The sequence below is a fragment of the Meles meles genome, chromosome 8 (genome assembly GCF_922984935.1).
Source record: "Meles meles chromosome 8, mMelMel3.1 paternal haplotype, whole genome shotgun sequence".
NCBI lineage: Eukaryota > Metazoa > Chordata > Mammalia > Carnivora > Mustelidae > Meles > Meles meles.
In genome coordinates, this window is record NC_060073.1 from 81,282,694 (window position 1) to 81,295,731 (window position 13,038).

At 40.0% G+C, this 13,038-nt stretch overlaps 1 protein-coding gene across 3 annotated transcripts in view; it reads right to left on the bottom strand.

The window, feature by feature from the left end:
- Positions 1-11,588, bottom strand: part of ARHGAP42 (Rho GTPase activating protein 42) — a 314,994-nt gene extending 303,406 nt beyond the window's left edge. For 2 of the 3 annotated variants that reach the window (XM_046017388.1, XM_046017387.1), the window contains exon 1: positions 10,916-11,588. In XM_046017388.1, coding sequence (XP_045873344.1) covers positions 10,916-11,069 — 154 coding nt within the window. In that variant the 5' untranslated portion in view covers positions 11,070-11,588. Of the gene's footprint in view, positions 1-9,680; positions 9,700-10,915 lie in introns of those variants that run through there. The other variant, XM_046017393.1, reaches the window with a different exon arrangement.
- Between the last annotated feature and the right edge of the window lie 1,450 nt (positions 11,589-13,038).

Consider the following 13,038-nt stretch of genomic DNA (forward strand, 5'->3'; position numbering starts at 1 on the left):
ATTTGTTTAAAAGAAAAAAGCTAGGGGCACCTGGGTGGCTCAATTGGTTAAGCGTACTCTCTCTCTCTCTGTCAAATAAATAAAATTGTTAAAAATAAATAAATATTTTTTAAAAAGAAAAGAAAAAAGCTAAAACAAAACCATACCACATCTTACAATCATTTCCCTCCAAATAGATTTAATTGGGGAGATAAACAAGCCCATCCTTTAATATTCAATTAAAGCATTTCCACTTTTAAAATCTTATTCCTACAGAATATGATAAATGTTGACAAGAACATGTTAAATGTAGTCTTGGAAAAAAATTGAAGTTATTAGGATCACAATGATCCCGCCGAAAGCAAATGAAAATAATGTTACATTTTTATATTATGCCTCCTTTCCATGGCCTACACAAAAATCTTACAAGAAATTGGGGCACCTGGTGGCTCAGTTGGTTAAGAGTCTGACTCTTAATTTCAGCTCAGGTCATGATCGCAGACTTATGATGTCAAGCCCCATGCTGGGCTCCACACTAGGTGTAGAGCCTGCTTAAGTTTCTCTCTATTTTCCTGCGCCCCTCGGCCCCCCTCAAAGAAAATCCTGTAAGAAATAGAGAGCAAACATTATTCCTTAAAAAAATAGGTTCTGAGACAAGTGGCTTGTACCAATGCCATTAGTTAGTAGCAGCACCGACTAGAATAAAGTTCTAACACCTGTTGTTGTCTGCTGCCCCCTGGACTACTCAGTCCTGAAAATCAGTATGCCCAGGTCTGAGCAGTTACAGTGAAGCCTAGTAGACTTGCTGATGTTGAAAAATCACTGAGCATCCACAATGTGGTCAGATCTGAAGAGAATACAGATATCCTTGCCACCTAGAAGTTCACATTGGAAAGAATTAGTAAAATATAATAGAGACACAGAGTGTACACCACGTGAATGCAGAGCCCTGAATTGGAGTGACACATTAAAATCTAATGAACATCTTGTGTTGGCAACACCAGAAGCCAAAGCCAGAAGAGGAGGCAAGGAAAAATCCTCTCCTAGAGCCTTCAGAGAGCATGGTCCTACTGACACCTTGATTTTGGACCTCTGGCCTCCAGACTAGGAGAGAATAAATGTCTGTTGTTTTAAGCTAAGAAAGAAATGTTATTTCATAAACACTGGCTGAAAAAAATCTAATTTAGGATATCTGGGAGCACAGAATTACAGGACTAACCAAATTTTCTAACCTGGGTAGAGTGAAAAACTGGAGTTTAAAAACCAGGGACGGAAACAGGAAGAGTTGGGAAGGATTCAGATATTCCTTTTTGAGATGAGCAGGTGGAAGAGGCTATAACGAGAGAAATGAGAACAAGGTGGAGAACAAGGAAGAACTTGGTTCTGACACAGAGTTTGAGGTGCCTGAAGCACATCTAGGTAGTAATATGCTGGTAATAATGAAATCTAGAGCTCAGGAAAATGAGGTTAGGGCTGGAGCCCAGGAGGACATGTTATCACACAAGGAAAGCAAACAGTCAAAGGGCTAAGAAGGAATCTTTGTGTACCATCAACATTTAAGAGAAGGACGGAGGAAATAAAATGAAAAAAGGAAGAGGAATTTAGCAACATCACATCCTAAGAAAAAAGGTGTAATGGTGGGGCTGGGATCCAGAGAAAGTAATAATTAAGGTTAGAAAGGGTCACCTAAGGAAAACCAGGATTGCCAAGCAGTCAACACATGTCTTTAAAAGTCCTTCCTATGTTGACATCATTTTTTCACGAGTGCGCAGTTTTCCCACCTCTTCCCCAAAGAGTGCACCCCTAAAAAAGTCACCCTCTATTATCTCTTTTGTTGGCAGTTTTTAATGGGAACCATCTCCCTCAAATTTTCCACAACCAGCTTTTACAACAGTTGGAAGGCTAGTCTCTTATTCTTTTGATTCTCTAGTGTCACACAGTAACTTTTTCATATAAGATACACAAAGCCTGACAAAAGTTTCAAAACCATAATATTTAATTCTTTTCTCAATTTTAATTTATTTCTCCTTGTTTACCTCTCTCACAACCACCACCACCCACCACCCCCCTCCACTATCCCCATTTTGGGGCCACATCTTTCATTCAGACATTGTGAGGAATAAAGAAATTAAATAAATGAAGAAGAAAAAATTCTCACAAAGCAAAGTAAAATCAATTTACTAGACTTCCATTTGGAAAGGGGTAAGACACATACTGAATACTCATTTCTATTAGCAGCTTATCACTCTCCTCCACACATAAACACATACCAGTTTTCTAAATTAAATCACCACTTTTACTGTGTACTAAAGAGAAAACTGAAGCTGGGTCTTTCATCTGGATAAGCTCCAATATATGTTTACACATGAGGGAATACTATTTAGCATCCCTTTCGTAAAGTGTCAGGCAGTATGCTTTTTAGATTTGTGTAAGGAAATATAGAAATTCCACTACCAAGAAATATGACTCACTTCCAAATGAAAGGGCAAAGGGTGTCTACCCAGTTTTTCCCAGAGTAAAGCCAAGGTACAGGAAGAATACTATAATGTAGCAAGGTTATTTATATGCAGCATTTTTTCCATTTTTTTTTCCATACCATCTGACATTGAGAACGAATACAGGATGCTTCTCTATTCTTCACAAAACAAAACATTACCCATCGTTCCTAATATTCACCCAAATCAGATAAACCAACAACATACCAAAAAAAAAAAAAAAAAATCATGTTTGGGCATTTTTAAAATGTCATTAGGAATGGAGACTTCTATCACAGAATCTAAAAACTGGAACTAAAAAAGTCTCTTACAATTAATATAAAATAATGTACAAAGATTTCATTCATCTTATTTTAGCCTTTTCCCACCAGGTTCCATGAAAAATTGCAATTAAAAGAATTACTCTCAAATTAAAAATTGTAGGAAGCTTAGTATTTGTTTTTCTTCTTTTATGCTTTGCACACCTTTGAAAGAAAGGGAAAAGACTGAAAAAAACTGGCAGATTATCAGCTACTATAAGTTACCTTACTATTCCACAATTCACTTTTCCTGAAGCAAGTCACAGTCCTCACAGAGTGATGTACACAATTCACTTTTCCTGAAGCAAGACACAGTCCTCAAAAAGTGATGGAAGTTGCCAGAACACTTTCTTCTGTGTTATAATTGGATTCTTGGTAATAAAATCAGAAAACTGCGGATATGAACTACGACATATTCTGATTAAACAAACATCCCAGTTAGAAGTAATCTTATAGAGAAGGATCCACATTACCAGAAATATCCAGGCCAAAATTTAAGTTCACCTAGTCAAAGACAAAACTGTTAATATAATTACATTTGTAATATTTGTAATGACTGTCCTATTATCATTTGGCCCCTTTTCCTTTGCTTTCAAGAGTCATTAAGATTAGCAAATATTATGTGAATTTCTACACTTCTACAAAACCCAGTCATTACAACTCAGATGAATGCAGTTACAAAAGATGAAGCACAGAGTCCACACACTAATCGGCCAGGTGCTTGGCAAATGGTTTTAATTTTCAGGATGAAACTCAACAAGAAGCAGGTAGCAAGTCCTTGGTTGATGAGGCCAGATCCACTGCGAATACACTATAAAGATTATTAGACGCTGGGCAGAGGTTTAGCATGGTGGAGGAAAAGGGAAGGCTGGCAGAGCTGCCAGCTGAAACTGGTGGGTGGCAGGTGGAGCTACAGAGGGGCTGGCATCCACCTAGAAGGCTGAAATGAGCGGAAATTACACTCTAGACAGCTGGGATGTCTAGGGCCAGAAGAGGCAGTAATCACAGTTCTGGCAAGAGTTTTCATCACATTGAGATACCACCTGACACCAGTTGGAATGGCCAAAATTAGCAAGACAGGAAACAACGTGTGTTGGAGAGGTTGTGGAGAAAGGGGAATCCTCTTACACTGTTGGTGCAAGTTGGTGCAGCCACTTTGGAGAATAGTGTGGAGATTCCTCAAGAAATTAAAAATAGAGCTTCCCTATGACCCTGCAATTGCACTGCTGGGTATTTACCCCAAAGATACAGATGTAGTGAAAAGAAGAGCCATCTGTACCCCAACGTTTATAGCAGCAATGGCCACGGTCGCCAAACTGTGGAAAGAACCAAGATGCCCTTCAACGGACGAATGGGTAAGGAAGATGTGGTCCATATACACGATGGAGTATTATGCCTCCATCAGAAAGGATGAATACCCAACTTTTGTAGCAACAGGGACGGGACTGGAAGAGATTATGCTAAGCGAAATAAGTCAAGCAGAGAGAGTCAAGTATCATATGGTCTCACTTATTTGTGGAGCATAACAAATAACATGGAGGACATGGGGAGATGGAGAGGAGAAGGGAGTTGAGGGAAACTGGAAGGGGAGATGAACCATGAGAGACTATGGACTCTGAAAAACAAACAGAGGGTTTTGAAGGGGTGGAGGGGTGGGAGGTTGAGGAACCAGGTGGTGGGTAATAGGGAGGGCACGTACTGCATGGAGCACTGGGTGTGGTGCAAAAACAATGAATACTGTTACGCTGAAAATAAATAATAAACAAAAATAAAATAAAATAAAAAATTTTAAAAAAAGAGTTTTCATGAAAAAGATTCAACACAAAATAAATCCCCTTTCCTTCACCCTTCCTTATCTGTCCATATTAAACATTCCACTGTTGCATATTTACCAAATGTGGCTTAATGATATGAAATTTCTAAACTAATATTTCTCTTTATAAATCTAAATAAAAGATTTGCCATTCTCTAGGTATACATTACTTAAATAAAACTGCACTCACATCAAAGTAATACTGAATGTTAGCTGTATTTTTTTTATGATTTGAATCATGCTTACATATCATCAACACAATGAACACTGTACACTAAGTTAGTAATTCAAAGGAAGTTTGTTAAAGCAGCTTTTCAGTGACATAACTTTAGCAGTTACCTGAGTTTTCTTCACTCTCAGAGTACCTTGATCATAACTGTCAAAGATAGCAGTGTAAAAGGTGGTTCTTGCTAACCCGTTCTCCCACTAACTCATTCCCTGGCCTCTAACAGGACAGCCCCTCAATTACTAACTGCTGAAAAAGGAAATCCAACGAAAATAAAGACAGTGTAAAAGGGTACCCATTGAGCTCACGTTGAGAATCAGAAGTAAATGAAGTACTCAGCCAGCCCAAATTACTTCCACTTCGTTAAGTGCCAAGGCTGTCATTTCAATTAACGCAAGTGTAACTGCTTTTACTTGCAACATCTCTGAAGCAGAACGTTAAAGCACTATATTCCTGATCTATCAGTTCCTAAAATTAATTACAGCTCATTTGAAAGATACGGCTACTTTTGCTCATTTAACTCTAATTCCAACAATTTAAGAACCAAATGAGTGGTTGAAGTAATGACATATTCCATACCTTTGATTAGACTGCCCAGCTGCACATGCAAAACAGCCTTAGTGGGATAAGCAGCCATGAAGGAGCTCTTGCAGGGTAAACAAGACTCTGCAATGGGTTCCATTTAAACTAAATAAAACCTAGGTGCAAATTTAAATACAAAAATGGCCGAAAACAATAGCAATTTTCCCTAAAAAGCTGAACGATGACCAAATAAATAGCACAGTAACTACAGAAAGTCTCAAACTTCTTAAAATTAGCTTTTTCCTTTTATTTAACTCCTTCCCTGTGCAACTAAAAACTCCAGTAATAGAGTGGGTCCAGAACATACACAGAGAGAATGGCTTAAAGTGAAAAAACAAGTGAACCCAGGCTAAGGTGAGTTTGAGAAACACAGCAAATGGAAGGCAGGGATCCTTCACCCTTTTTACAATATCTCAATGTAGCCTTTGCATCTCGGGTTTTGCTTTACTATAAACCCCAGATCACAAGTGTACCATAGTACTTCAAACTAATAACTGGGAACACTGAAGGCAGTAGACACAAGTAATTATATGCTTCCCTCTTGCTAATGTCCTAAATTCTTTTTTTTTTAAGATTTCATTTACTTATTTGACAGATCACAAGTAGGCGGAGAGGCAGGCAGAGAGCAGGAAGCAGGCTCCCTGCTGAGCAGAGAGCCCAATGGAGGTTCAATCCCAGGACCCTGAGATCATGACTGAGCCAAAGGCAGAGGCTTTAACTCACTGAGCCACCCAGGTGCCCCTGTCCTAAATTCTTAATTAACTGTATAATCTACATCTAAACCTAGGAACAACCAACCTCTATTACTCAAATAGGCACTCTTCTTATTTGTGTCATGGAACACTAGTGCCAGGAACTACTGCCTCAGGAACAGAGGCAATATGACCAATAAATACATAATTTGTGATACAGAGGCCATCATCTGGGCAAGCAGTTTTGAAGAACTATAGTTCCAACTGCGAATAGCAAAAAGAAAATGAATAATCAATACACAATATATTATCGACAGCCTTTATATGAGAGGAAATTTCCTTTCAGTAACATCATCATCCATTAGATTAACTGAATGTAGTTGACAAGTTTTTTTATTGGTTTCACAGTATTATTTGTATTTAATTCATAAACTGATTTGCTTTTAAGATTGTAAGCTACACACAAGAATTAGTTTCATGCTTATATATATTTAATTACCATAATAATAATAATAATAAATAATTGAATCTATATTAGAGTCCACTAACTTTTTTTTCCCTCTAGAAGAAGCATAGACACACAGGTTTGAGAAACATTATCCTAAATGGCAGGAACCAAGATGCCAAAGGGCAGGGTAGAAGAAAAAATGTGGATATGCTCTTCCCACCCAATAATTCAATTAAATGACTACAATCCTATTTCTGTCTACTACTTTTTTCTCTTTTCTGTTTTTGGGAGGAGGGGAAGTCTATCCTTTTTTTTTTTTTTTTTTAAGATTTTAGTTTTGAGAGAGAGAGAGAGCACGAGGAAGTGTGGGGCCGAGGGATAGGGATGCGCAGACTCCCCACCAAGCAGGGAGCCAGACACCTGGGGCTTGATCCCAGGAGCCCAGGATCAAGTCCTGGGTCAAATGCAGATGGTGAACTGACTGAGCCACCCAGGGCCCCAGAGAAGTCTATTTTTGCAAGGACAAAGCTCTGTTTAAATATTTAAAAGTATAAAGAAAAAAGAAAAGAGAAAGTAAAGGAAGAATTATATGAGAAAGCCATTTTGGGGTGTTTCTTTATAACAGAAAATCAATAAGCAAAAACAGCATATGATTCCACAACTCAAATTTTAAGATACCTGTTAAAGGAACAAAGTTCATAGAACACTTGATGAAAAAGGGGGAGGACTATGAGTCACAGCATGATCTAAAATCTGATTCTCTCGTATCAAATATCAAATATTGCTCACCAAATATCTATACAGCATGTGACAAAATAAACAAATAATCCTAGTGGTAAGACTTTTATAAATCTTCCCTCATTTTATAGGAAAAGTAGGACCAGAGAGGGTAAGTTATTTGCTAGCACCAGAATTTAAATTCAGGTCTATGTCCATCCACTTAATGAGCTGTCATCTATTTTTCTCAGATTGGATGTGCAATATTCATTTTAAAAATGTTAAGTATCGGGCACATGGGTGGCTCAGTGGGTTAAGCCTCTGCCTTCGGCTCAAGTCATGATCTCAGGGTCCTGGGATTGAGCCCCACATCTGGCCCTCTGCACAAGGGGAGCCTGCTTCCCCGCTCTCTCTCTGCCTGCCTCTCTGCCTACTTGTGATCTCTGTCAAATAAATAAATAAAAGTCTTTATAAAAAAATGTTAAGTATCTTACTTATATTATTTAAAATTAAAATCATCTACTCAAGGTTTTCCTTGATAAGGGCCCTTCTACTACAGAAACCAATAACCTTAAAAAATAAGATTGCCAGAAATTTTATCAGCAAAATGGGTTTATTTGGGAATAAAAGGGAATTGAAATCCTGGACGAGCAAGTTACAGCAAAACCATAACTAAGACCAAAAAACAAGGAGCAATGTTTATTTCATGGAAAAGGAAGAACTTAAGAGGGGTTGTTCTGAATAAAAGTCCACCGGAGAAAAGCAAGAGTTCAGAGTGATAATGGTTTCTCATTAGATGAGTTGCAGAGGTGGTTGATTTCTTGTAGGAAATGCTATGTATATCCTTCCCTGTTGGGGCTTTAATTGGTGATTCTTTCTTATTGATTTTTCTTTTAGTAGTCTGTAACTGACAAAACTTCCTGTAATTGACATTGAGTGGTATCTACCAGACTCTCATAACATGTCCAGCCTGCCATCAGTGTGGTTTCCCTTTTATTAATTCTCATAATAGTGACAACCTGAAGTAAGAATCAAAGAGCATTTGTCACTCCTATTGAAATAGTCATGCATGTATTAGCCAAGAGTGCATGCCAAAATTCTCACCAGAAAAGCTATGAACTAGGATGGAAATAATACAGGATGCATGATGATTGTCCTTTCAGGAAGGCTACGTTAAGAAACCATTAATTATTAATGAAAATAACAACAAAGTGCAAAAAATAAAACTGAACTGGATAATGGATACACTTATTGAAACAGTAGGTACAGAAGAATGGAAAGGTATAAAGTTAAGGAATGAAGTCTTCCTCTGGCAGAAAAGAAAAAGGGACAGAACTGGGGGAAGGAGGGCTTCTTGGTGGATCTGGGATAGAAGTAAAAGCAGGCTTCAAAGTCCTCTAGGCACACTCTTATCCTAACTGAGAAACTTCAGAGGGACCCGCCTGCAGCCTAACCTCAGTGTACCCTCCCCCAAGGGATAGAAGGTGGCTTGGTGGGAAAAATGCAGTGCCATCGTGTGACTTCAAGAGTTCCTCTGTTGCAAAATTTATTTGGCAACTGATGCTAGGACTTCTTTGAATAAGGAACAAACCGTTTTCCTTCCATAGTGAGATAAATAATAATCAAACATTAAAATCATGCACTCTCATCACAAACCTAAGAATCTTAGAAAGACAGCATGGTGTATATTTAAGGTCATAAGAACAAATTAATGAGGCAGTTTCCGTATGTTCAAGGAACATACACTTTAAAGATTTCTTCACTTTACATATGCAAGAACAAACTTATCTGGATGGGAATTACCCAATTTTTGCAAGACTAGATTCAAAAATCGTAATAAAGTACATAATCTCACTAGTATAGTAATATGTACTGCAGGGCTTTTATCACAGCTATGGAAGTGTTTTCAACTTTTGAAACACTAAAATTACCTCCCCAGCAGAGTGAGAAGAAAATGTCACTTGTGGACGGGCTGGCAGCTCCACAAGAGGCAGCTTGGCATTTAGCACTCTGAGACGGGGAAACTCTTTTGGAAGAGGCTAAAATGCAAGGAGGCCAGTCCTGAGACCTCAACCAGAAACTGCAAACCAGAAGGAAAGAGAGTTCACATCTGTGTAAGCACAGAATGAAAAGAACTGCAGATAAATTATTTTTTCACAAATCAGTAAATACTGTTATCAGTACTACCCTCAAATTTAGAAATTAATGTGAATATTGGTATAAAACATACTTTATCCTAGTTAAGTAGCACAAGTAATAAGTAAATGTTTTAGCATTGGGGATGGTTTAAAAAAGATTTGGGAGCACACTAATTATAAGACATTCTAATAAGCTTCATCCTTACCATTATTAATACATGCTTCAAAATACAGATCAGATGCTAATGTCTCAGTTTCCGGCACATACATCCCCATTATGTTGTTACTGACCTTTCAACTGAAACACTCCACGATGGTTCTATTACATTTGCCCTGGGGATTTCTAGATGCTCCAAGGCTCTCCCTGCAATGAAAATACCTCACTCACCCAGCCATTAGAGGCCAGAGAGTCCAGGGCTTCCTTTCAGTAGCTAAAACCTTCAGAAGCCTCCAGTAAGATGGAAATACGTCTGGGAAAGGTAACAAGTTAAACTTTATCAGTTAAATCACTCCATTTTCCTTCTTCTTTTTTTTAAGATTTTTATTTATTTATTTGTCAGAGACAGAGAACGATCCGGGGTCGGGAGGGAAAAGCAGGCTCCCAACTGAGCAAGGAGCCCAAGGGGAGACTGGATCCCAGGAAGTCAGATCACTCCATTTTCTTAAAGAGAAACTCGAGTTTCTTTTATTTACTAAGACTCCCCTAGGTCTTAGTACTTGAAAGTAAAGATCCAGCAGATTCAGGAGGGAGTAAAAAAAAAATCGGTTCGGGAAAGGAAGTGGGAAAAATCCCTATCTTTACTTAATCATCAGAAATTCTGATTGGCCTTTAACCACTGAACCCGCATTCCCTGTGACTCGACCAACATTAGACTTACAATACAAACCAAAAATTAAGACGCACCAAAAAGCTTGTAAAGAAATTACATCCACTGGTGCCATACTAACCTCCCTCTATCATCTCCAAAATCCTACTAAATGGCAAAATTGCAAATGTATATTTTTTAAAAAGCCAATTCAATGATGTATTGTGCCCAGTGAAAAGCCACTGCTACATATAAGAAATTATTTTCTTTGAGTATCACTTAACAAACTAGCTTCATTTTATCCCTAAGCCAAATCCTTGAATTCTTCCTTAAGGACTATTTTTTTTTAAGTGTTCAAACTAGGCACAATAAAATTACAAACCAACCAACCAACGAAAAATGACCAATAGTCTCCAACATTTTTCAGGAGCTTTATTAAAAAAAAAAAAAAAAGGTGACTTTGAACAACTTTCCTCAGGATCTACTCCTGGGTTCAGTGGATAACTTCCCCTTTTCTGTAGACATTAAAGTATGCAAGTAAAAAACACCTAAGCACAAAGTTGGTGGCCGCCAGCAGGGGAGCTCTTCAGCTTTTGTCCCAAACCCATTCAAACAAAAGAAGCCCGAGTCCTCCATCCCACCCACCCTTCAGACCCGCACCCCGCGAGAAGTCGCCGCATCCCTGCGCCCTCTCCACCCGCCCCTGCCAGCTCCACTTACTCCTCAGCGCCCCAATGAGCAGAGAGCCGTCCTTAATGAGCTCTTTGATGAACTTGTTGGTTCGCTCCAGTTCAATCTCGTGACACTGCAGGCGCTCCCTGAAATCCGGGCTGTCCAAGTAGGAATCGCTGAACTCCAGAGTAGGCAGCCCCATGGCACAGACGCTACCAGCGGCCACCGGGGACGCGGCCGGGGCGGCGGTGAGGGCGGGAACAGCCGGCTACTGCGCCGGCGCTGACTACGCGCGATCGCAGGGAACCAGCCAAGACACCAGGGGACGGGGCAAAGGAAATGGGCCCCTAGTGCCGCGTTTGCCAGCACAGGGCTCCCCCGGCGCGCAGACGCCTCTGGGCTCAGTCCTCTTCTGCGGCAAGGAGTGTGCAGACTCTGGCGGTAGGCCGAGGCGCGAGTCCGCTCAGGTCGTTGTCATCAGGGCGCATCGTCGCTGCGAGAGGCGGTGGACGCTCCGCGCCGCTGCCGGAGCAGGAAAGTTATCTCACCGCGCGCAGACACTTCCGGCACCTCCACTCTCCGACTCTCCTGACAGTCTTAGGTGCTTGGAGCCGCTGTGGCCGGGCTGGGGAAGCCCTCCCCCTAGGAGGACGCAGGCTCAGAAAGTTTGAAAACTGGGCCTGGGCTGGGAGACCCTCCTCCTGCCGTCGCACTCCCACCCTACGCCACCCCGCCCCTTCTCCCAGTCACCCTCCCACCGCCAACCACCCGCCTGCACTAGGCTTCAGGGCTGCGCGAGTCTGCGGCGCAGTAGCGCTCCTGCCTTCGCCTGGGGCGTCAACTCTGTCTTCCCTAGCACCTGGATCAGCCCTTGGCGACAGTTTGGGGTCTTCCACGCCAAAAAAGATCTCAGCTCCCAACGTGCCTCCCCTATTCGCCCTCCTCACCACCCACTCCCTAAAAATTGTCTCGGAGAGAAACCAACGTTAATTTTCCTTAAAGTTTGAGAAATCATTTTGAAGCTTGGTTGGAAGATGCTACTTTCCTGCGTTAGTTTAGATCTTTTATTTCATGTCTCCACTGAAATTCCGGATTGAAAAGTTTACCTGCCTCTTTCCCACCTCTCTCAAGTCCTTGATCCAAGAAAGTCAGAGTTTCTATACTGAAAATGAAAAGCTTCACAGGCCTTGGGATGTTGTTGTTTTTCCAAGTAGCTGTGAAATAGGAAGATTTTAAGGCATCCCCACCCCCCTAACTACGCACCTGGGACTTAGGTGTTCCTACTTCTAGAAGAATACCAAGAGCACAATACTGTCTATTTTAATAGACACCTGGCACCTGGATAGACTTATCCTACAAGCATGAGGATTTTCAAAGTGTTGAAATTGGCTGGAGTTCCAAATGAAAATTTAATTCCTACCAAGAGTCAGTTACTCCTCTGAAAGGCAATCACCTAATAAATTTCTCTTCTCTCCAAACCTTGACAGTAAGAGAGTGCTGCCTTCCATCTAGTCCTGCCATCTATAGTATTTCTGAGAACTCAGTTATTTTTCTTAAGGATCTGCTTTTAATTTCTGTGTTTTCATTGCTTTGTCCATTTGAACCATCTGTTAAAAAAAAAAAAAACCTTCTACAGATCATGGGAAAAATTCCATTAATGTGCTTTACATTTTTCTGAATTAAGTTTCAGAGTCTGTCAAGACTTTTAGTTTCAAAAAAAATTTTTAAAGAATACACATGAACATTAAAAATAGCACATAAACCTTGAGCTATGATAAGATGATGTTAACAATATATTTGATGACTTTGATTTAAATTCTTCTGAGCCAAGGAAATTGGACTTAAAACCTTCCATTCATATTTGTATCATTATACTTCTAATTACTGCAGAATCCCTAATCATTATTAAATTCATTTTAACTCCAGTGTCTAACCTATGTCTGTCAGTTGAATAGTCTTCATTTGGGTAAGTGAGATGGGATGGGGGGGCAATAATGCTATTTTTCAGTCAAGGGAGTGACCCAAGCAGAAGTGGGGCTGTTTTTCACCTGAGGCGATTTCATATCTATTCATCACACAGCCTGAAAGCAAAAAAACAAGTTAGGCCAAACAAAGAGTTTCCTTTCAACTTTTGCCATATTGCTGTTCCTTGCAACTAAATCCAATGCCAA